General features: G+C 38.2%; 1 protein-coding gene across 4 annotated transcripts; it reads right to left on the bottom strand.

The window, feature by feature from the left end:
- Positions 1–858: 858 nt before the first annotated feature.
- LOC6583639 lies at positions 859–23,987 on the bottom strand. Of its 4 annotated transcripts, none has more exons than XM_015162992.3 (7): positions 23,625–23,987; positions 21,912–22,102; positions 14,875–14,937; positions 3,643–9,153; positions 2,461–2,589; positions 1,665–2,389; positions 859–1,597 (listed from the first exon to the last, which is right to left on the bottom strand). In XM_015162992.3, the coding sequence occupies exons 4-7, from the start codon at positions 9,146–9,148 to the stop codon at positions 1,385–1,387; spliced, it is 6,573 nt and encodes a 2,190-aa protein (XP_015018478.1). In that variant the 5' UTR covers positions 9,149–9,153; positions 14,875–14,937; positions 21,912–22,102; positions 23,625–23,987; the 3' UTR covers positions 859–1,384. The 4 variants fall into 4 exon arrangements, with proteins under 4 accessions (XP_015018478.1, XP_015018477.1, XP_043865368.1 ...); XM_015162991.3 differs by having other exon boundaries at positions 23,932–23,949; XM_044009433.1 differs by lacking the exon at positions 23,625–23,987 and having other exon boundaries at positions 21,912–22,740.

Here is a 23,987-nt window from a genome sequence, read left to right as displayed (position 1 = left end):
ATTCTTGGCCTTTAAACGCGCATTTGAAGAACAAGGACGGCATCATATGGCAGACACCACCACAAGCTTTGAGCTTAAAGCTTTTATACGTCAAATCAACTTTGTATTCGTGCTCAATGGCTTTGGTAAAAACGGCCCCTATTGGAATAATATTAAACTAACTGGCGCCACCTTGCAGAGCTTTTATATGCAAACATTCAAGTCGTCTAGAGGTTTTTGTTTTTTTTTTTTAATCACAACATAAAATTTAACAAAAAGCAGTATTGAAAGGCATTTTACTGTTTTAAAAGATATGTGTAATGCATATAAAAAATCTTTGTAAGAGTATATTTACAAAATAATGGCAACCAGGTTAAGTCCATCATTTTTAATTTGGTTTAGAATAAGTTTTGAATACAAATTATTAATAATATTAAACGAGCAAAAATTAAAGGGTTTTTATTAAAATTTCTTTTACTAGTCTACATCAAAATTATTTTGATGATTTCTGCTTCTGAAGCAAGATGATAAGGAAAAAATAGTAGGCGATATCTTTAAAAGATTCCATTCATAATCTTCAAAACACGAAAGTTTTTAGATTTTATTGATAGAAAATAGTTTGCATTTCCGTTTATATATGTTATTACAAATTACACTTTTTCATATAAATATAATCATTAAACATGTTTACTGTTTCTTATTTACAATATAATACACCAATTTTAATATACATTTATAGATTTTAATATATAAATATATATATTCATATTAATATAATATAAACACGTCCTTTGTGTGTTCTATATAAATTGCAAAAACGATTTTTTACTTTAATATTTCTAATTATTAGTTTAATATTAGATCAAAAAGTTATAAATCTAGATGAAAGTTTAAACATGTTTATTAGCTTATGCACACTGGAGTGTTTAATCATATATAATTGTTTAGTTATACGTAGTAATTTCAATTGAAAATACATTATTCATATATACACCTTTCTTGCATTATTTATTTATAGCAATTACTTTCTATCTCATTAAAATAATATAATTTTATTCTTTGTGTTGATTAAAACCCATTAATTTAATTACACAATTAGGTCTCTTACATTTCGATTAGCTTATTTATCGATTTATCTGGTGCTCCATTTGTCAAAGAATGATATCAATTTCCAATTTGCGTTGCTCATTTTTTGTCTATGTGTTTCTCTTGCATTTTTATATTTTGTTGAATGTGTGGGTATAGCACCTTTGTATCACTTTGCACTTAGCTTTAATTGCTTCGTAGAAGACTGTCTTCCAAAGACGAACTACACTGACCGCTAACATTGGCTTACCTATACATATATATATTTAAAGTAGCACAATGTATTATCTAATGTCTTAAAGCTTACGAAATTCTCTTTCTAAAATTTCATTAAAATTGTTTTAACGCCCAACAAATTTTTAACACTATCGTTGTATCTGATGAGCACAACCTTTGAGGAGCTAAACATATTCAACTTCTCGCCGGCACACAGGAGCTGGAGGCACGTCGCCTGTTTCAGAAAATCGTCAATTTTGAACTCTCTCAGCAGTTGCTTCTGGTTGCTGGCTAGGCTGTTCCCGTTTGGACAGATCTATTAAAAAAAGGAATAAAATGAATAAAATGTTGTGTCAATAATACAGTTTGTTGTGTGCACTTACCTTATTAAGCAGCGTATCCTTTGACTTAACCTTAAGTAAATTGCACAAATCATTAAGGAGTACCCATTTATCACTGCCCTCATCTTTGAGCAAGTATAGTGGTGGCAAGGGCACATCGGCTTCTTCGAATTTAAAAATATCACCGTTCAATTCATCCGATAACGCGTCTCTGTCGTCGTCATTGTATTCCTGTTCATCATCAGCTTGATCGTTGCGATCATCCACTATATCATTACCTTTCACATAATTATTTATATTCAAATTGTCAACATATTGCGGTTCCTGTTTAACCTCATTCTTGCCATTCACAACGCTCGTTACATTTTGTTCAACGTTAATATCATTCTTCCTATTATTATTGTTGTTGTTTGTATCCTCTATGCCCGCACCAGGCTCTGATTTTACTTGCCGTTGCGTTGCTGTTGCTTCTGTTTGTTTAACGGCTGTTGCTGATTCTGTAGCTATTGCTGTTGATGTAATTATTGTTTTCGTTGCAGTCTTTGCATTTATCTCCCCATTCGCATTAATTTTTTCCTTGCTATCTTTTCTCTCACGCAGTAATTCATTTATATTTCTGTTTTTACTGTCGGTTTTGGGCCCTGCTGGATTGTCGTTGTCGCCATGGCTGCGTTTCTGCTTAATTCTGCCTCTAGCTTGAGCTCTGCTCATATCACATGCTGTATTCGGTAAATTATCGAAAATATTAAAACCATTTTCCTTTTCATCTGCAAGCAAGTAAAGAATTATATTTTTATTTAACTGTAGTATGCTCAACATCTATGTATGTGATGTTTACCAAATATCTCCCAGGGTCCCGGAAATCTCATCGGTTTTATGTCCTCAGCCGCACTTTGTGCATCGCTGAGATGACTGCTCAATACGCCAAACATCAATTTGCTTGAAGCTAACATGAGTGGGGTTTGGCCTTTAAGATAAAAGAAATATAGATCGAACGGATGAAAAGGATGGTTGAAATTGTTTTGTAAATTTATTTAAATTGACAATAGATCATTTGGAAAATAATATTAATAACAAGTAAGAAAGCTTTAGCCAGATTACTCGACTACGAGGTACCCTGAACACTTCGAGGAACTGATATTGCAATAATTCTTCGCGTCTTTCTTTTCTTGTAGATGGACTTTCTTCATGAAACTTTTAGACTGAGATTTTATCATTAAAACGCGTGCATTTGGGGGTGGGGGTCTATTTTAACGAAAAATCCAAATTCAATAGAATACATATGAATCCACATTTAAAATATAGAGACTTTAGCTCTTAAGGTGTAGAAGATATAATTAAATAACTTATTTTCGATGAGTTTTAATCGATAAAAAATAACGGAATGAGTTATCGATTTAACCATTATATCCTGATTTCCCATTTTCAATGGGATCAGGGTATAAAAATTAACAAATCCGCTTTGACTGATTATGGAAAAAACCCTATATAATTCTGTATATAGTGAATTGTATGTCGTGGCGTTACATTTATGTTTTTGCCTTCCAACGAGTTCCCGGTGTCGCTTAATTCTTTTTACCAAGGTCTTCCTTGCTGAATAGTGTTTTGTCAAGTCTCGTTTCTCCTCTTCTGTCAAACACCTAGTTCTGGTCGCATATTCCTGTTTATCGAAAGCATAGCGATCCTGTGCGAAGGTCATAACTATCCGTCTCGCTCTCACCCAGCGACACCCGGGACCACGTTCACCAACAGCTATAGTTGTCATTCTCCTAGTGACAATACATTCTTTAATTTTCACTAAAATACTAAGTCAATCGTTTAACACGAACTGCAAGTTTTTCTTAACACTATTGGATCGAGAAATCTCATGGTAACTTCAACAACAGCGTAATATCACACCGATACGACACGGCCCTACTGGCGCTTACACGTCCATGAGTAATTAGTTTGTCATACTATCATTCCGAAACGTATAATAAATAATATACAATTATTATTTTTTCTTTCTTTTGTCATTTACCTGAGTATGTCGCCAGCAACGGATCAGCGCCATAGGATAATAATAATCGAACCACCTCCTCATGGTCATTCTCTATAGCTCCATGCAGAGGTCGAATACCTGACTGGGCGGCCACCGAGTGATTGGCACCGAATTGCAAAAGAATTCTGGCTATTTCTAACCAACCCTGCGTGCAGGCCTCGTGTAGCGGCGTATAACCAGCATTGTCTTTCTGATCCGGATTCATGCCCATGCGATCCAGGCAGTAAACAACCACATCGATTAGACCCTGACGTGCCGCCTTGTGCATTGTGCTCTGACCAACGCCTTTGTTGAGCACCCACTTCTGTATTTCACGGCACACGTCCATTTCGGTCTTGACCGCCATCGGCAAATGGGATGTGCTTCCCGCGATGGTACTGTCGGTATCATCCAGACGTTCATCATCGGCTGCCACCGTTTCTACCACTGTTGCTGATGCAGTGTGAGTCGGAAAGATGTTGGTTGCCGTACGATCACCGGATACAGTGTTAATGGTGTTCGTACTATTGCTGGTATTGGTATTCTGATGGTGATGTGTAGGGCGCTTTTTTTTACGTATATAGTCGAAACCAGAGCTCCCCTTGCGACGCAAATACTTACGCTTATAGGCTATCGGTCGACTGGGCAAATCTGTTTCTGTCTTTTGCTCTACTTCACCGCTAATGTTGTGCCGGGAAAGCTTGTTATTATTAGCGGTAACAATACGATTCATTTGGTCTAGAAAGTCCTCATATTGCTGATAGCTCAATGCAGCACATTCCTCGCCGGCCTGGTCGTGCTGCGCACACTCTGGAGGTGCTGAGGCCGGCCGTTCCGTGCCCACAAATATTTCGCGTATGATCTCGCGTCGCTGCTGCAATTTGGATTCTGTGCGGGTTTTACTCTGCAGTACCTTTGTATCGAATATGCTAAAATGACGCTTGCCTAGGGTATTATCCTCCATACTGGGCTCCGTCGCCTCCTGCAAGTGTTCATATAATGAATTCGAGGCGGAGGTCTGTGAGGTTTCACTATAATTATGAAGGCTTGTGGCGCAGTTGCTCAGATTGCTATTGGTCTGCTGTTGTTGGCTGCCATTGCTAGTAACACGGAGATGCAGTACATCGATAATAGATTTAGGTGTCGTCTTCTGCTGTTGCTGCGATTGCTGATTCGGTAGTTTAGATCGTGGCTTTCGCCCTCTAGTGGGCTTAAAGGAAGCCATACCCTGAGTGAGATACCGGCCACGGTCTAGATCCGGTAAGGACGCTGCTACTTGAGGCAATTTATTCAACTTGTTGATGGAGATCAAGCGTTGTGGTATCTTAAGTGCCAACTTATATCTATATTCCTCCAGAAACAGCTGATGCTGTGGTGTTGCATTTGTTTGGCTAATATTTGCCTTGTTGCTGGTCTGACGGCCGGATTTGTGACTGGGATTGTTTTTGAGCTTACGTCCCGACAAAGGTGCCCTGTCGATAATCTCATCGCGTTTGTTTCGCAGCCGTGTTATCATAATTTCCTTCTTAGAATCTGGCACCAGTTTACGTACATATTTTCGCTTAATCTTTGTTGTCGAGTTCCGTATGATTTTGTCATTTCGCAGCACTTTGCTGTTCGCCAACTGAAGCTCAAGTTCCTTTTTTCGTTTGGATCGCGTCATGGTGTTAAGTGCTATGCGATTTTTAAAAGTGGGTTTTGCTTTCCGATTACTATGATTGCAAGCGCTGTCTTCCTCAGCATTCGCATTTTCTTCTTCGTCGCCGTCGTCTTCAACATCGTCACCCTGCTGCTCCCGTGGCTCTTCATCATCACTGTTGTCGCTTCCATTCGAGCTAGTTTTATCGTCAGCATTTCCCTCTGGGCTCTGATTCTGTCTTATCACTTTTCCTCGTTGCGTTTCGATTTTAATTTTTTTACACGTCACACTCGCGTATTGCACTTTAGTTTTCTTAAAAGCGGGTATCAAGATTTTCGTCGCATTAGCGGAATTCTTTGTCTCACTGGAGCCATTGATTCGCTTTTCTTGCTCTTGCTCTGGCTTTGACTTTTGCTCCTCATCGCTGCTTGGCTGCTCGCAATGCTTCAATTGCATCTCCTTATCATCTGTCCGACGTGCTTTATTCTTGCGCATAAGAGGTTTCTTTTGCCTGGCAGTCTTACGCTTACGTAGCTCGGTTGAATCACTCTCGGAACTACTGCTGTGACCAGCCGTGGGTGCCAATCGTGCAGCTATTCGCTGCTCCTGCATCAGCCGCTTCTTTTCACGCTCCGTCTTGCTTAGCTTCTTTTGAGCGGCGCTGAACGCATTCCCATTCGTTGTGGTTGTGTTAGTCAGTTGTGTGGTAGTTGTTGCCGCCGATTCGACATCCGCTGCCAGTGGCTGTCTCTTAAGTATCCGCGCCACGGGTAGATCGTCCTCGCTCAGCTCGAGCTTGATCCGGCTGGCTGTGGCAATGCTCTCATTACCCGATGTAGTTTTCGCGGGCAATGCTTTACAGAGCAGCTGCTTTACGAGATTGTTGCAAGTACTACCCCAGTCACAGAGACTGCTGCTGTTGAAGCTTGGCGAGTCGCCATCGTCCACATCTTTCACATCGGGTTCCGGAGTGGCCACCGGCTCCAATTTTATTTGAATGTGATTGTTCACGTTATTGGGTTGCAGTGCAGGTGTGGGTGTGGTAGTATCCGCTGTAGCACTGTTATTGTTTTCAATACTTGTTGGGATATCTGTTGTTATTGATGTTGTTGTTTTTGTTGAATTAGCTAAAGTTAGATCTGGTGTCGTGAACGTGAATCCTTTAAGCTCTGCCTTAGTTCGTATACGTGACTCCGTCTTTGACACCACCAACTGTTCCTGCTTAGGCTGGGAACAAACAATCACGCGGCTACTGGAGGGCAGTATTGGTTGTTCTACACGCTTTGCCAGCGGCACTTGCTTATTGGCAGCTATAACCGGCACTGATGTGTCGACAATGCCTTCTATCTGAGTTCTTTCCAAACGCGACTGTTTGGCTGCTGCTGCTGTGGCTGCCTCTACTGCAGCTGCCGCCGCTGCTGTGGCTTGATTGTACTCCTGTAGATGACGCTTGCGACCCAAGTAGTTCGGGTTGCTGCTATTGTGGGCACTATTCGTTATCGTGCTCACGGCTGTGCACGTACTAGTTGTGCTGGGACTATGCGCTGGATTTGGCACTACTTTAACACTTGTCTCAGGCGGCAGCTGGGGTCGCCTCGCGTATGGATTGGTTTCCAATACGCTGGGCCGCAACTGCTGTGCCGCCTTAATGACCATGGATGTTGCTTCAACTGGCAACGCTGTATTTGCTGGCGCCTGCCGAATTACTGCTGCTGGCAATGCGGCTGATGGGCTCGACACTATCCTGTTGGTGCGTGCAAAGTTTGGTGTTATATCAAAACGTGGCAAGCCTGTACCTGTGCCTGATACTGTTATTCTGTCAAATGAATCGGTAGGCATGCGCTGATATTTATATTCTGTGGAGTCGGCGGTCTGTTTGATCGTTCGCATGGACAAATCCAAAGGTGACTGGGCGGTAGGCAAAGTGGGCTGCGGCGTTGGTTGTTGAATAACTGGAGGCAACGTTGGATGAACAGTAATTGTGACTGGCGACTGCCGGATTCTGCCGGGTACTGTAGGTACTGTGGGTACTGTGGGTAACCGACTTCCCGGAGTTTCCATATTGAGCGTCTTCTTTATAATTTGAAGATTGAGCTCCTCTTCACTAGTCGTATTTCGTTTTAACATGTCATTGATTAACGCCCGATAATTGGGCTTAGAAGAGGGTGGAGTTTTCTTTGGACCAGAGGGCTGCGACGGAGCTGATTTTAAAGCCATCGACGGCTGACAGCAGATGTCAGGCCCATGTGAATATACTTGCAGCGTAGAATAATTGGGCGCAACTGTATGTGTGCTGCCCGTCGGAGGCGGGGTATTATTATAGAGCTGCTGGGCTGGTAAAGGTGAAGCCACTTGAGCAGCTGCTGGAGATGGCGTACCATGGTTATAATAACCGGTATAATTGTTTATAGAGCTGAATGAACTTCGCCTCTGCTCACCAGCGCTCGATGTCCCTGTCCCTGTCGTTGTTGGCGTTTCATGCTGAGGCAAAAGTTTGTCATACTTGGTGGGATAGGCATATGCCAACGAAGGCGATGTGTCGCGCGAACTTACGTCCACAGCAACGGACGCTGACTCTTTGAAAGGACTTGTTGATGGGGCTGTAGACGGACTGTAAGGATTATGGTAAAGTGAAGAACGGGCCAGCGCTGGTGAATCCGGCTCCAATTTGACACATGCGCCGCTGTCTCTGCTACTACTATTTCCTCCACTCACCGCTGACACACCATAGTAACCGGCTGATGGTCGTGTAAATATAGCGCCTTTGCGTGTATAGTCCAAATTGGGAGCAGGTGCAGTTTCTCGCACATATTTTTCAATGGCATTATGCACGGTATTTTGAAAATTTGAAGGCATGTATAGACTCTGATGTTGATGCTGCTGTTCCTGTTTAGGTGGAGCCTGTGGAGAAATCACTTTGTGATTAGCGCTGCGCTGCTCTGTTGGGGGCTCGTAATGCTGTGGACACTTGCGCGCATAATTGGGGCTAGGCTGCTGATCGCTTGTGGCCAGCAACGCATTCATCGGATTTACCACTTGTTCCAGTAGCTCATAAGGGGCGGTAGGTGCATAGTTTACGGCCTTAGCGCAAGATCCAACAGTAGAGTATTTACTGTTGTCCTCGTAGTAGCGAATACTGCTTTCGCCTCCATTTACGCTTCCATTGCTGCTATTGCAGCTGATTGCAATTGGTCGTGTGGCCGTTTGAGATTTGCCATATCTTAAACGTGATTGTTGCTGTACTGAATGTAATTGTTGCTGCTGATGTTGCTCGTCCTGCAGCCAGTAGTGCCCATTGTATATGGCGCTACTGTGGTGACGTTGCACAGGTGCCACTCCGGTTGTCCCGCTCGTCTTGTATTGCCAACCAGGATAGGACGTCATTTCCGTTGACCTCTTGCCGGCGATCAAATCTCGGTTGGAGGTATAGTATTGTAAATGTGGATCGTCCCCAGATGCAGTAGCAGCAATACCGGTTGACGGCATTATCGACGAAGCTGCAGCTGTTCCCCCCGGATTACTACTGGTTCCAGCGCCACCACCACTACTCCGTGCGCTCATCAGATAGACGGTGGATCGGGTACGTTCCGCATCCGTTGGCTGTGTGTTATGGTAATTATTGATTGAGCTGGGGTAGAGTGAGTTGCTACCACCCAATTGGTAATGCGGATGTGGTGGCAAGTGTTGCTGCGGCGGTTCCTGTTGTTGTTGCTGTGGTGTTGCTGCAGGTGGTTGTTGCTCGTGCTTATGGTGGTGCGGGGCTATGTAGTTGTTCACTACATGTTGTGAATACGTAGTTACATGTTGATGCTGTTGTGGGTGGTGGGACTGATGCGTTTGATATTCGTTATGTCTGAGAGGATCCATTGTAGCTGTAATGAAAAACAATATTAAATATAAAGTAAAGTGTCTAAAATAACAGGTTAATTATAAATTTATCCATCTATCTATATGGATGCAATTTTGTCGACGCTATTACCGGTAGATACCAGAAACTTGGAGCGTACATATACTTATGTATGCTCTTGAATTACCAAGTGTCAAGTTTTTCTCGATCCGGCCACTTGGAACATGCATTATCCGGTATCTCAGGCCAAAAAAATGTCGCGGATAACGCTCAAAAGTTAATATCCTCAAAGGTATTGGAGCTAGAAATTAAAAAAAAAAAAAAAAAAAAAAAAAAAAAAACAAGTAAGAAAGCTCTAGTCGAGACTGCTCGACTACGAGATCCCCTTAACCCTTGGAGCAATAGATATTTCAATACTTTTTCGCGACTTTCAGCTTACACAAGAAACACGCACACACACACACACACACGCACGTACGCACACACAGGTAAACATACACACACACACGCATAAAGACACACATACACACACACACACACTACAGACACAAACGCATACACACACACACATACACACACACATACACATACAAGCAACCACGCATAAACACGCATCGGCTGCAGTGTGCGCTTACTATGAGAACTTAATTGTTTAATAACTTTTTTTATGGACGTACGATCTTCATGAAACTTTTAGATTATGATTATAACATGAATATGCATGTAATTGCCAAAGCACAAGTCTCTAGTATTTGAAATACGCTTTTTACAAAAGTGAGGGGTGAGGGGGTGAATTTAGAGGTGGGGGGTAAATTTTAACAAAAACCGAAATTGTATAAATTGCATATAAGCATACATTAAAAATTTGGAGACTCTAGCAATAAAGGTGTAGAAGATATAATTTTATAACTGGGTTTCGATAAGGTTTTTTATCGATAAAAAAAGATCGGGATGAGTTATCGATTTTTAATGATAAACTTGATATGCGCGCTGTAATTACGGACATTTTAAAAAAAATTTCAAGTCTCAAGCTCTTATATCTTCTGAAATCGACGCGTTCATACATACGGACAGACAGACGGACAGGGCCAAATCAACTCAGCTCGTCACCCTGATCAAGAATATATATACTTTGTGGGGTCTGCCACGCCTCCTTCTCCCTGTTACATACATTTCAACAAAACCATTATACCCTGATTTCCCATTGAAAATGGGTTCAGGGTATAAAAAAACAAGTAAGAAAGCGCTAGTCGAGACTGCTCGACTACGAGATCCCCTGAACCCTTCAAACAACTGATATTTCACTGATATTTATTCGCATATGCACACACACACGCATACGCACCCACGCATAAACACGCATTGGTTGCAGTGGTGGCTTGGTTCCCTTACCATTAATTGTTTAATAGCTTTTCTTGTAGGTTGACTATCTTCAGATTTTCAGATTATATGATTATAACATGGATATGTTTGCATTTGCCAAAACACAAGTCTCTAGTATTTGAAATACGCCTTTTACAAAGGTGAGGGTGAGGGCATGAATATAGGGGTGGGGGTAAATTTTGACGAAAAATCGAAATTCTATAAAGTACATAGGAATCTACATTTAAAATTTGGCGACTCTAGCCTTCAAGATGTAGCAAATGTAAATGTAGCAAATAAATGTAAATTTATATTAGCTATATCTTTAAGGCTAGAGTCACTAAACTTTAAGTGTAGATTAATATGTATTTCATAGAATTTCGATTTTCGTGAAAATTACCCCCACCCCTATATCCACCCTCACCGTCATATTTGTAGAAGGCGTATTTGCTTTGGCAAATACATGCATATGCACGTATAATCATAATCTGAAAGTTTCATGAAAGAAGTTATTAAACTTCTTTTATTTTTTTTTTCAGTACGCAATGTTCAACCTATTATATGGATATATGCTAAGGATAACGCATAGCAATGTATTTTGACTTCAATAGAACTTTATTCTCTTAACGATGAAGAAATATTTTTACTCTATTGCCAACAACAACAACAAGAGTAATTTATTCAAACGATAGACTTAAGAGATCAGAAAAATGTATCAAGATTAATCGAACACTGCGTTAAGTAATAACAAGTAAGAAGGCTCCAGTCGAGACTGCTCGACTAGGAGATACCCTGAACCCTCTAAGCTGATAATCTAATCATTCTGCACTTCTTCTATGCACACATACATACACATGCACTTATAAGCACGCGCTCTGCTGCGCTGCAATGTGGGCAATACTATGACAATTTATTTGTTCAATAATATCTTTTGTAGATATACAATCTTAATGAAACTTTCAGAGCGTAATCAAATGGTTAAAATGTGTGTACATTCCAAAGCACAAGTCTCTAGTACTTGAAATGCATTTTTTATAAATTTGGGGCGAAGGGGGCGTGGTATCCAAAATCTGTAAATTGCAAAATCTTTGTGTCCAATTACTCTATATACAACGCAAATTTGAAGTCTCCAGGTTCAAAAGTGTTCAAACTAGGCTGAAAAAACCAAGTCGATTTTTCGATTATTCTCGATAAAAAAGTTATCGAAAAAATAAAGCAAACTCGTACTGCCTATAGTATACACGAGTATGCGTGCCAAATTTCAGCTCTCTAGCTCTTATATCTTCTGAGATCCTTCTGCTCATACGGACGGAAAAAAAAATCGATGTCAAAACAGGTTAAATCCGTAATATAGGCCAATGGGGACGTTACACAATTCTAATGTTTTTTTATACCCTGAACCCATTGAAAATGGGAAATCAGGGTATAATGGTTTTGTGAAAAGTATGTAACAGGCAGAAGGAATCATCGCAGACCCCATAAAGTATATATATTCTTGATCAGGACGATGAGCTGAGTCGATATAGCCCTGTCCGTCTGTCCGTCCGTATGAGCAAAAGGATCTCAGAAGATATAAGAGCTAGAGAGCTGAAATTTGGCATGCATACTCGTGTATACCATAGGCAGTACGAGTTTGCTTTATTTTTTCGATAACTTTTTTATCGAGAATAATCGAAAAATCGACTTGGTTTTTTCAGCCTAGTTTGAACACTTTTAAACCTGGAGACTTCAAATTTGCGTTGTATATAAAGTTAAAAGATACAAAGATTTTTTAATTTACAGATTTTGGATACCACGCCCCCTTCGCCCCCAATTTATAAAAAACACATTTCAAATACTAGAGACTTGTGCTTTGGAATGTACACACATTTTAGCCATATGATTACGCTCTAAAAGTTTCATTAAGATCGTATGTCTACAAAAGAAATTATTCAACAAATAAATTCTCATTATATTGCCCACACTACAGTGCAGCCCAAGCGCAGCCGCTGCTAGCTGCGCAGTTTGCAGAGCGCGTGCTTATACGTGCATGTGTATGTATGTGTGCATAAAAGAAGTCCAGAATGATTAGAATATCTGTTTGGAGGGTTCAGGGTATCTCCTAGTCGAGCAATCTCGACTGGAGCCTTCTTACTTGTTTTCTATTAGATTGTTAATAGATAAAAAAAACGGGATAAGTTATCGATTTTTTGAGACAAACTCGATATCTGAGTTATATATACGAACATTTGAAAAACAAAAATACAAATCTCTAGCTTTTATTTCTGAGATTGAGGCGTTCAAACATACATACGGACAGGGCAGAATATATATACTTTATGAGGTCTGGCACGCTTCCTTGTGCCTGTTACATACATTTCAACATAACAATTATACTCTGACTTCCCATTTTCAATGTTTTCATGTAAAAAAGCTCTAGACGAGTCTGCTCGACTATAAGATCCCCTGAATCCTTCCAGCAACTGATATTTCAATAATTATTCGCACATGCACACAGACAAACACTCACACAGGCATACGCACCCACGCATAAACACGCATTGGCTGCAGTGTGAGTTTACTACGGGGATTTTGTTTAATAGCTTTTTTTGTGGGTGGACTATCTTCATGAAACTTTTAGATTATGATAATAACATGAATATGCATGTATTTGCCACAGCACAAGTCTCTAGTATTTGAAATACGCCTTTTAAAAATATGTGGGTGAGGGGTGAATATCTGGGTGGGGGGTAAATTTTGGCAAAAATCGAAATTCTATAAAGTACATATAAATCTACATTAAAAATTTGGCGACTCTACCCTTAAAGATATAACTAATATAAATTTACATTTATTTGCAAGCTTTAAAGATGTAGGAGATATAAATTTACTACTGGTTTTCGATAATGTTTTTAATCGATAATGAAATAACAGGGCAAATGATCGATTTTTAAAGAAAACTCGATATCCGCGTTTTATACACGGACATTTTTGACATTTTGAGGCCTCTAGCTCTCATATCTTCTGAAATCGACGCGTTCAATCATACTGACAGACGGACAGGGCTAAATCAAGTCAGCTCGTCGTCCTGATTAAGAATATATACACTTTGTGGGGTCTGCCACGTCTCCTTCTACCTGTTACATAAATTTCAACAAAACCATTAACCCTGATTTCCCATTGAAAATGGGTTCAGGGTATAAATAAAAAATTGGGATGCAAACTTCGTCAAAAACGCAACCAACGCAGTTGAAGAAACTGCGGCAGTTGCGAACTGCCTGTCGATTGTAGAGGTCATGGCCTAAAATATCTACATATTGAAAAAGCAAAATTTATGTATGTATCTAGCAGTGTATGTGTGCACACATGTGCACGCGACATTGTGAGTGCTCTGTGCTCACTCTGCCGTTAGCGAAAATGTAAATAAATTGTGACGCCTTTTTTTGTTGTCGCTGTTGTTGCAAGTAATATAAATAACTATGTTCATGACTATTTGTGTAGGTATATATGCATGTGCACAGATGGACAGAGCGGAGTGCATACGCACTATTTTAATTTTAACTAAAACGAAGCACAATACTAATAAGAGCGCAACCACCAATAAACTATATGAAATGTACGGGTTAAAAAAAACGTAACAATTAATTTTTTTATATAGAAGCTTCTAGCTCTTAAACTGTAGGAGATATAAACTTTTGCGGTTTGCCACGTTCCTTATGGGCGAAGATGGACTTGCGTGGTCGACCCGAATATATATACCAATATATTTCAGGTCTCTAGCGTTAATAGTGCCTAAAATATAGCAGAATTTCAAAAATCACTATATATTCAGGTCCGATTTGCCACGCCCGTAGTTGGCGTAGACATATAATCTCTTCATCGATCGTTATAGAATTGCATTTTAGCATTCTAGCTTTAAAACTCTAGGAGATATAGTTGTACCGATTTGCCGCGCCCCCAATGGGCGTAGATCTTGTGCAGTGTGGGCTTACTACGGGAACTTAATTGTTAAATAATTTTGCTTGTGGGTGGACTATCTTCATGAAACTTTCAGATCGTGATTATTACCTTGAAATGCTGGCATTTGCCAAAGTAAAAGTCTCTTGTATTTCAAATACGCCTTTTATAAATTTAAGGGTGAAGGGTTGGATATGGAGGTGGCCGACACATTTAAAAAAAAATACATATGAATCTACATTAAAAATTGGCGTCTCTAGCTCTAAAGATGGAGCAAATATAAAGTCTCGAGCTCGACGCGTTTAAACATACGGACATAATGTAATGCAATATATTAACTACATTTTAAAATACTCTATCGATTACGAAATACGAAACTAAAGAAAATGAAATTTCAGATTATCTAGTTAATTATAAATAAAATATAAAAATCAATAATTATAATTACCTTTGTGACCTACAGTCCAAAGAGTTTGGAAAACTTCCTAAAAATGTTGACGACATTCAGCATCTGCAAGTAGAATATTTTAATATAAAATACAGTTGAAGTATACATAATATCGTCGCATTCCCGCGAATACATTTTTGGGGTCTACCACGCCTCCTTCTGTCTGTTACATACATTTTCACAAAACCTTATACCCATTACTTCGCATTTTCAATGGATTGAGGGTACTAAAAAAAAGAATAAGAACATTGCAGTAGGGCGTTACCAACTGCAGAATGCTATGCAGAGGATGATATCAGCAATTTAGTAGCTATGTAGGTTTTTAGTTTCTAGCTCTAATATTGTAGAAAATGTAGTTTTACGCCGATTTTCCACGCCCCTACTGGGCGTCCACATAATTTTTAGCCAATTCTTAGAACGAGCCATAAGTAGTATAACTGTCAATTTAAGACGCTTACACTCCAAACATGTGCTACGCCTCTAAATATCAATTTAATTACTTTTGAGTCATCGATAGAGATAACTATCCAAATTTGAAGCCTCTAGATCTTAAAATGTGAAAGATAAAAACTTTTGCTCTATATGCACACCATTTTTATACTCATTCACGAAAGTGAATCAGTATATTGGTTTTGTGCAATGTCCGTCTTGCTGTCCGTCCGTTCGTCTGTCCGTATGAACGCAATCTATTTCGGCGCTATTGAAGCTAGAGACTTGAAATTTGGAACACATACTCGTGTATATCTCCGATTGATAAAGTGTTAAAATTTTTCCCGATCCGCCCACTAGGGGCGTGGCAAATCGGAAAATGCATTTTCCGATATACCAGAAATCATGTTTGTTGAAGAGCTAGAAAGCTGAAATTTGGTATGTAGGTCCGCGTTGACCACCCAAGATCACGAGCTATGGCGAATATCTGCGCCCATTGGGGGCGTGGCAAATCGGATAAAACTGTATCTCCTAAAGTTGTAAACCTAGAATGCTGAAATTTTGCACGTCAGCTAATGGTATGATTCTATAAAGTCTAAAGATAAATTATAAGTCTACGCCCATTGAGGGCGTGGCAAATCGGACCTGAAGATATAGTGATTTTTTAAATTGTCCTATATTTTGGACACTATTGATGGCAGAGACCTCAATTTTTGTATATATACTCGGACTGATCACCCAACACCAAAAAGTTTTGTCGGATATATGTCCGCCCATAGGGGGCGTGGCAAACCGCAAAAGTTGATATCTCCTAAAGTATAATAGCTAGAAGCTTCAAATTTGGATAGTTGAGTTACTGGTAGCCTCCTCTATCGATTCCCCAAAAATAATTTGTACGCCTCTTTAGGGGCGTGGCATATCGAAAAATACCCTGTAATTTTCACATTTTTTGAGGGTAAGCATTCAAACTTTGCAGTTAGGGTACCGTTATCTCTTTCTAAAAACTGGCCAAAAATGAGGTGTCTACGCCCAGTTGGGGCGTGGCAAATCGGAAAAACCTGTATATTCTACAGTATTAGAGCGAAACTTAACTACTAAATTGTTGATGGGATGTGAATGAGTATTCCGCAGTCGGTAACGCCCGATTGCAACGTTCTTACTTGTTTTTTAATAACTTTTCTTGTAGATGGACAGTCTTCATGAACGATTTAGATCGTAATTATAACATTGAAATGCGTACATTTGCCAAAGCAAAAGTCTTTAGTATGTGAAATATCACTGCAAATAGATGGGTGTGGATCATTATAACATAAATCGAAATTCTATAAAGTATACATGAAACTACATTTAAAATTTAAAAATCTGCTTCAAAGATATAATTGTATTAATGATTTTCGATAATGTTTTAATCAATAACAAAATAACGGAATGAGTTATCGATTTTTTAAGATAAACTCGATATTCACGCTGTATATACGGACATTTAAAACAAATTTCAGGTCTCTAGCTTTTATATTGGGTAGTCTAAAAAGTCTTTTCGTATTTGTAATGAAACTTCAAATCATATTTTTAAATATTTATAATAAACTTTATTAAATCAAATATGCACCATTTTGGTCGACCACCTTTTGCCATTTTTCCACTAGAGACATATTTCCATTCGTGTAAAACTTTCGTGGTTTCTCTTTGAAAAACTGCTTCAAGTGATTTTCACAAGCTTCTCTTGAAGCAAACTTTACTCCGTTAAGGGAGTTCTGCATTGACCGAAATAAATGGTAGTCCGAAGGTGCAAGGTCAGGGCTATATGGTGGATGCATTAAAACTTCCCAGCCAAGCTCTCTCAGTGTTTGCCGGGTCATCAAAGATGTGTGTGGTCTGGCGTTGTCCTGATGGAATACGATGCCCTTTCTGTTGATTAGTTCTGGCCGTGTTTTTCGATTGCTTGCTTCAATCTCATCAGTTGTTCACAGTAAAGTGTCGAATCAATCGTTTGACCAGGCTGAAGCAGCTCATAGTGGATTATTCCTTTCCAATCCCACCAAACACACAGCATTACCTTTCGAGCCGTCAATCCTGGCTTTGCGACCATTTGTTGAGCTTCACCACTCTTGCACCATGATCTTTTTCGCACATTATTGTCGTATTTGATCCATTTTTCGTCTCCTGTTACCATTCTCTTCAGAAATGGTTCGATTTCATTTCGTTTCAGCAAAGAATCGCAAATGTTAATTCTGTCCAATACATTTTTCACAGACAATTCATGTGGTATCCATACATCGAGCTTCTTTTTGTAGCCAGCCTTTTCTAAATGGTTCAGAACCGTTTGATGATGAATGTTTAGTTCATTTGCGATGTCATGGCTGCTTATGTGACGGTCTTGGTCAATCCTTTCCATAATTTCATCGACTTTTTCAAAGATTGGTCGACCAGAGCGAGGTGCATCTTTCACATCGAAATTTCCAGAACGGAAGCGAGCGAACCATTGTTGTGCTACACGAACTGATAGAGCATCGTCACCGTAAATATACGACGCCAACGACATCTATTGGCAAAATACGAAAAAACTTTTTAGACTATCCAATATCTTCTGAGATCAACGCGTTCATACATACGGACAGACAGACGGACAGGGCTTAATCAACTGAGCTCGTCGCCGTGATCAAGAATATATATACTTTATGGGGTCTGCCACGCTGCCTTCTACCTGTTACATACAATTAAATTTTCCCATTTTCAATGGGAACACTTTTTGGGCTTATTTTCTTTAGCGCAATGTAATTGGAACTACAATTCAAATATATGTATATAGACCTGGTTAAAATGTATAAGTTTTAGTTTGTATTAAACTCATCTTTAAAGTTGTCCACTATATTGCCATGTTAGACTTTCTTTAGTTTTATATTTCTTTTCAAACCGAACAAATGACGAATCATAAAGTAAACGGAAATTAAATTACTGTAAATACATTAAAATTTAAATACAAATTTTGCTATCTAATTTACAATTAATAAAGTTAACATTGTCTTTATCAAATGGTTTTGAATTATTTTGATTTTTCTGACAATGTTTGCAGAGCGATTTAAAACTCTAGGTTTAATTGTGTATTTGTTGTTTGTTTTTTTGTCATCTACAAGAGTGAGAGCTGAAAACTGACAGCTGATAATTCTTTCCAATTTTTCCTGTACAGCTGTGTGATATTCGGCGTCACTAATAAATACCTAAGCTGAAAGTTATGTGCTTACATCTCTCATTTCATCTTTTCCTATTAGAGATGGGCTAAAGTCTGAATACTGAAAATAAGTGTTTATTAGTTTAATTAAGATTTGTAATGATATGCTTGAAGACAATATCATAATCGCATCTCGTGTATTATGTAGATTTCAAAGTAAATATCAGTGGAAGAGTGCAATTGCAATTATCTAAATTTCTAAAGATATAATAAATTTCTGTTCCTGTTAAATTGTTCTTGTGATTGTGCTTTTTTATGTTTTATGCGTGATACACGCTTTTAGCTCTAAGCTCCATTATAAAGCATTGACTTCTTAATGCTTTAAACCGGTTTATTTCGACAATAGAATTAAATAACTGTTTGTGTGTATCATGAGTTGGCAACAAACTTTGCCACTTTAGTCTATAAATATATAAATAAATAAATAAATAAATATATATATATATATATATAAAATATATATACAGTGTCGTGCACTTGAAGAAGTTTGACAATTTTTCCTTGTAATATAACTTATTTATTTAAAAACAAGTAAGAACGTTGCAGTCGGGCGTTACCGACTGCGGAATACTCATTCACATCCCATCAACAATTTAGTAGTTAAGTTTCGCTCTAATACTGTAGAATATACAGGTTTTTCCGATTTGCCACGCCCCAACTGGGCGTAGACACCTCATTTTTGGTCAGTTTTTAGAAAGAGATAACGGTACCCTAACTGCAAAGTTTGAATGCTTACCCTCAAAAAATGTGAAAATTACAGGGTATTTTTCGATATGCCACGCCCCTAAAGAGGCGTACAAATTATTTTTGGGGAATCGATAGAGGAGGCTACCAGTAACTCAACTATCCAAATTTGAAGCTTCTAGCTATTATACTTTAGGAGATATCAACTTTTGCGGTTTGCCACGCCCCCTATGGGCGGACATATATCCGACAAAACTTTTTGGTATTGGGTGATCAGTCCGAGTATATATACAAAAATTGAGGTCTCTGCCATCAATAGTGTCCAAAATATAGGACAATTTAAAAAATCACTATATCTTCAGGTCCGATTTGCCACGCCCTCAATGGGCGTAGACTTATAATTTATCTTTAGACTTTATAGAATCATACCATTAGCTGACGTGCAAAATTTCAGCATTCTAGGTTTACAACTTTAGGAGATACAGTTTTATCCGATTTGCCACGCCCCCAATGGGCGCAGATATTCGCCATAGCTCGTGATCTTGGGTGGTCAACGCGGACCTACATACCAAATTTCAGCTTTCTAGCTCTTCAACAAACATGATTTCTGGTATATCGGAAAATGCATTTTCCGATTTGCCACGCCCCTAGTGGGCGGATCGGGAAAATTTTAACACTTTATCAATCGGAGATATACACGAGTATGTGTTCCAAATTTCAAGTCTCTAGCTTCAATAGCGCCGAAATAGATTGCGTTCATACGGACAGACGAACGGACGGACAGCAAGACGGACATTGCACAAAACCAATATACTGATTCACTTTCGTGAATGAGTATAATTAAGTACCCGTAGTAATCCAATACTGTTGTTTTGTGTTAATTTTTATATTTTATTTTCTAATTATTAACAAGTTAACTAAACTAAAAGTATTTTTGAAAAATTTTATGGACTGCCCATACTGCCCACTCTGTAAGCAAAAATAGCGCGGGAAAACAAGTAAGAAAGCTCTAGTCGACACTGCTCGACTACGAAATCCCCTAAACCCTTCGAGCAGCTGATATTTCAATAATTATTCACACATGCACACACACACGCGCACACACAGCCATACGCACGCACGCACGCATAAACACGCATTAGCTGCAGTGGTGGCTTACTAAGGGAAGTTAATTGTTTAATAACTTTTCTTGTGGATGGAATATCTTCATGAAACTTTCAGATTATGAATATAACATAGATATGCATGTATTTGCCAAAGCACACCCTAGTATTTGAAATACGCTTAGGGGTGGGGGGTAAATTTTGACAAAAACCGAAATTGTATAAAATTCATATAAGTATACATATAAAATTTAGAGACTCTTTAAAGATGAAGGAGATATAATTATTAAACTTATTTTCGATAATGTTTTTAATCGATAGCAAAATAACTGTGAAAGTTATCGATATTTAAGCAAAACTCGATATGCAAACTCGGTATACACGGACCTACGAAAAAATTCAAGTCTCTAGCTCTTATATCTTCTGAGTTTCGGCGTTCAAAACTTATAAACATATAGTCAAGCAACAATATGGAAAACATTATTTTTTCTTAATTTGTCTAATTTATTGATTTTATTAGAAGATATATGCCAAAAAGTAGCAGGAATCTAGAAAGATTCAAAACAACTCGTTCACAGTGGATTGAGAGCGAAATATTGAGAAACTGAAAACAGCCGAGCTCCTCGCAAAATAAAATTCGCCCTAAGGAAGCTAATTATGAAGAAGCTGGTAATCGGAGAAAAGTTGTCTTCTATCTCCTCTGAGCATTATATAAATAGCGACAAATTTAGAGAGTTCTGCTCACATACATTGAAATGTACTTGAATAACTATGTTTGGCATCCCATGTCCCTAACTGTGCACATAGTTTTCATTCATGGGTACCAGTAAATGGCGAAACCCAAAATTTTGAAGTTGAAGCCGAAGATAAAGATGATCCAGACAAATTGACTATCGAATTGGATGAAATTATCTTCATGAAACTTTCCGAACGTTATCATAATATGTGTTTACATTCTAATTTATTACTTAAACTACGTATTTTTCAATTACAAAATCTTTGTATTCAATTTAACAATTTATCGATTATTCTCGATAAAGAGAGATTGGATGAGTTCAGCTCTCTAGCTCTTATATCTTCTGAGATCTCGGCGTTCATACAGACGGCCAGATGGACAGGGCTATATCGACTGAGCTCGTCGCCCTGATTTCCCATTGAAAATGGGCTCAGAGTAAAAAAATTAGTTTTCCTTTTCTTTTTAAAAATTTGCAGGGTATAAACTGGATTATCATACACTTTTGTATAACTAACGACTTACTTTAATTATTTTTATCTTAAAACTTGTATATGTGCTGTAAACTTTATGTTAAATATTAGTAAAACTTATGTCTAAATCAATCATGATTGGCGGGCGAAGGCGTGGTTCAATCGTTAAAATAAATTCTCCGAAATTCTGATTTATCTTGTCTCAAGTGCACACAACTTCAGTCTCCTAGCTTTACTTTTAGAGTTTATGTCAAAATTTCTGAGTGTTTTCTATAGTTTAATGTCAGCTATTCTATAAACCAAGAACCATTTGGGGCAATGCCTAATAAATATTAATTAAGCAGCAAAACCTCCATACATATTTAACGACAAGCATACATACTTACCTTATGAAAATTGAAAAGCAACGTGCCAATTTGTGAAAGTCCATGAAAATTTTGATCGTTTCAAATCTCTGATAATTCAGCGAGGGTCTTTGCTTAGGTCCTGCTGCCACACCCACTATTTGGTATAGTCGCTGCTTTTACTCCCGCTGTTATGGTGTGTATGTGTGTGACATTAGCATTCGGTGATTCGGCTAGATTAAAGATTTATAAAATACTTCAACTTTATATCACTTCTTATTATTATTGTTTTTATTACTTTAGCATTGCTTTTCACTTTGTTTAGCTATTTCTCGCACAGTTCACAGACTACACACTCATTTGCTTGTTCCACACATACATACGACGATAATAATACACATACAAATCTCTCGCACAGCTACTTTTCAGTTGTAGCACCTCTCTGTTTGTTGTTGTTTCCTCCAACATTAAATTATGCATATACATATATATACACATACACATGTTAATGCGTGTTTTTGAAAACCAGTATTTGTTGCCTTCTTTCACTTATTTCTTGAAATTGTTGAATAACGGTTTTGAATTGGTATTGCGTGTTTTTGTTGTTGCTTTATTCAATTTCACTTTGCTTTCTAGTGATGCGATGCTTGCCTTTGTTGTTATTGTTGCACACATTGTTGTTTCACAGTCGCACTCATTGAGCAAACAACATGGTGAATTCATATGTACATATTAGTAGCTTAGTGTCGTCAAGTGAAATGTTTGCCCGGATAAACCTGTCCTACAGCGTCAGGATCGACGTCGCAGAACTTCATATCCGCTCGCCTTCTCAATTATATTTATTTATTTATTTCACTTATGTGTCACTATGCTATTAAGAATAATATAAAACTGGGTAAGAGATTTATTCAATTATTTTCTAAATTTATATTTCGCATGCACTTATCAGGCAACCAGCGAGCCAGCAACAGAAACACATCTTCATCGGCTGAAGGCATTTTTATATTATAATTAACGACGCAAATATTCAAAAAGTTCGTCTCATTGTTCATAACCAGTGCTCATTTTCACTCATGCACCTACACGCAATGCGACAGTGGACACAAACATCTGCAGACATTGGTAATGGGTTCATCCCGTTATAAACTGAAGTCGAAGTCGGCGACACAGTGCAGCGGACAACGATGTTTTGTCGACAAAAAACCTTATTTCTATACTTAAAGCCAGCCCGCAGACATCTTGCAAACAGAACAAAGACAATTTTACAATTTGTCTTGTCGATATGAACGCAACCCAAAATACCCACATGTGTATGTTTTTAACATATATATGTTTATATTTAAACATTATTTATATATATATATATATATATATTTATATATATATATATATTTATATATATATATATATATATATATAAATGTAAACATACATATATGTATAAACATTTTTTATTTTCGCATATACGCACATTGCGTTTGAATGTCAAAAATCAAATTTTTTTAAGACATGATTTCAATCATTTACACGCACACCGGCACATACACTCATACGCACACAAACACAAATAGGCTGACACAATTACAAAATTGTCGGTCGCTGAGTTTTCTACTTTTTTGATACTTCTTTTTTGTATTTTACACGCACACACGCTCGCAGTTTTATTATAATACACTTCTACACACACACACACGCGTTGTTGTTGTTGTTGCTGTGCTGTTGCTTGCTTTGCTGTTTTTGTTGTTGTTGGCCTACTTTGTGTGTGGGGAATTTTGTTGCAGTGTTGTTGTTGCTCAGCTTCTCCTTTTGCAGCACAAAAACTGCTTTTGCTGCTACGTCGTTGTTGAAAATTTTCACACGCGCCGTTTTTATGAGTATTTTTACGTAAAAAGAAACTTTATAAAAGTGCCATTGAATTTTTATTGCAGCTACACTGCAATTTTATGCTTATAATTTATGCTAATTTGTTGCACTATATTTATTATGTGTAGGTACATAAATAATCGCTTATGCTGTATATACTATGTATATATTTGAGATTTTTATAAAAAGAAATCACTACTTCAAAAATCGAGAGAGACGAAGGCTAACGAACGTACGAAGAATGAATGACTGAGA

Source organism: Drosophila mojavensis, unplaced genomic scaffold, assembly GCF_018153725.1.
Source record: "Drosophila mojavensis isolate 15081-1352.22 unplaced genomic scaffold, ASM1815372v1 contig_74, whole genome shotgun sequence".
Lineage (NCBI taxonomy): Eukaryota > Metazoa > Arthropoda > Insecta > Diptera > Drosophilidae > Drosophila > Drosophila mojavensis.
The sequence above is the reverse complement of the archived record's forward strand: the minus strand, read 5'-3'. Positions and strand labels throughout refer to the sequence as shown.

Excerpts from the sequence above, each read along its gene's own strand:
- LOC6583639 (XM_044009432.1), bottom strand. The coding sequence starts at position 9,358 with ATGCATGTTCCAAGTGGCCGGATCGAGAAAAACTTGACACTTG. Across the intron at positions 2,590-3,642 it reads GTTGCTGGCGACATACTCAG|GCCAAACCCCACTCATGTTA; the intron begins GTAAATGACAAA and ends TTTATCTTAAAG. Across the intron at positions 1,598-1,664 it reads AGGATACGCTGCTTAATAAG|ATCTGTCCAAACGGGAACAG; the intron begins GTAAGTGCACAC and ends TTTTTTTAATAG.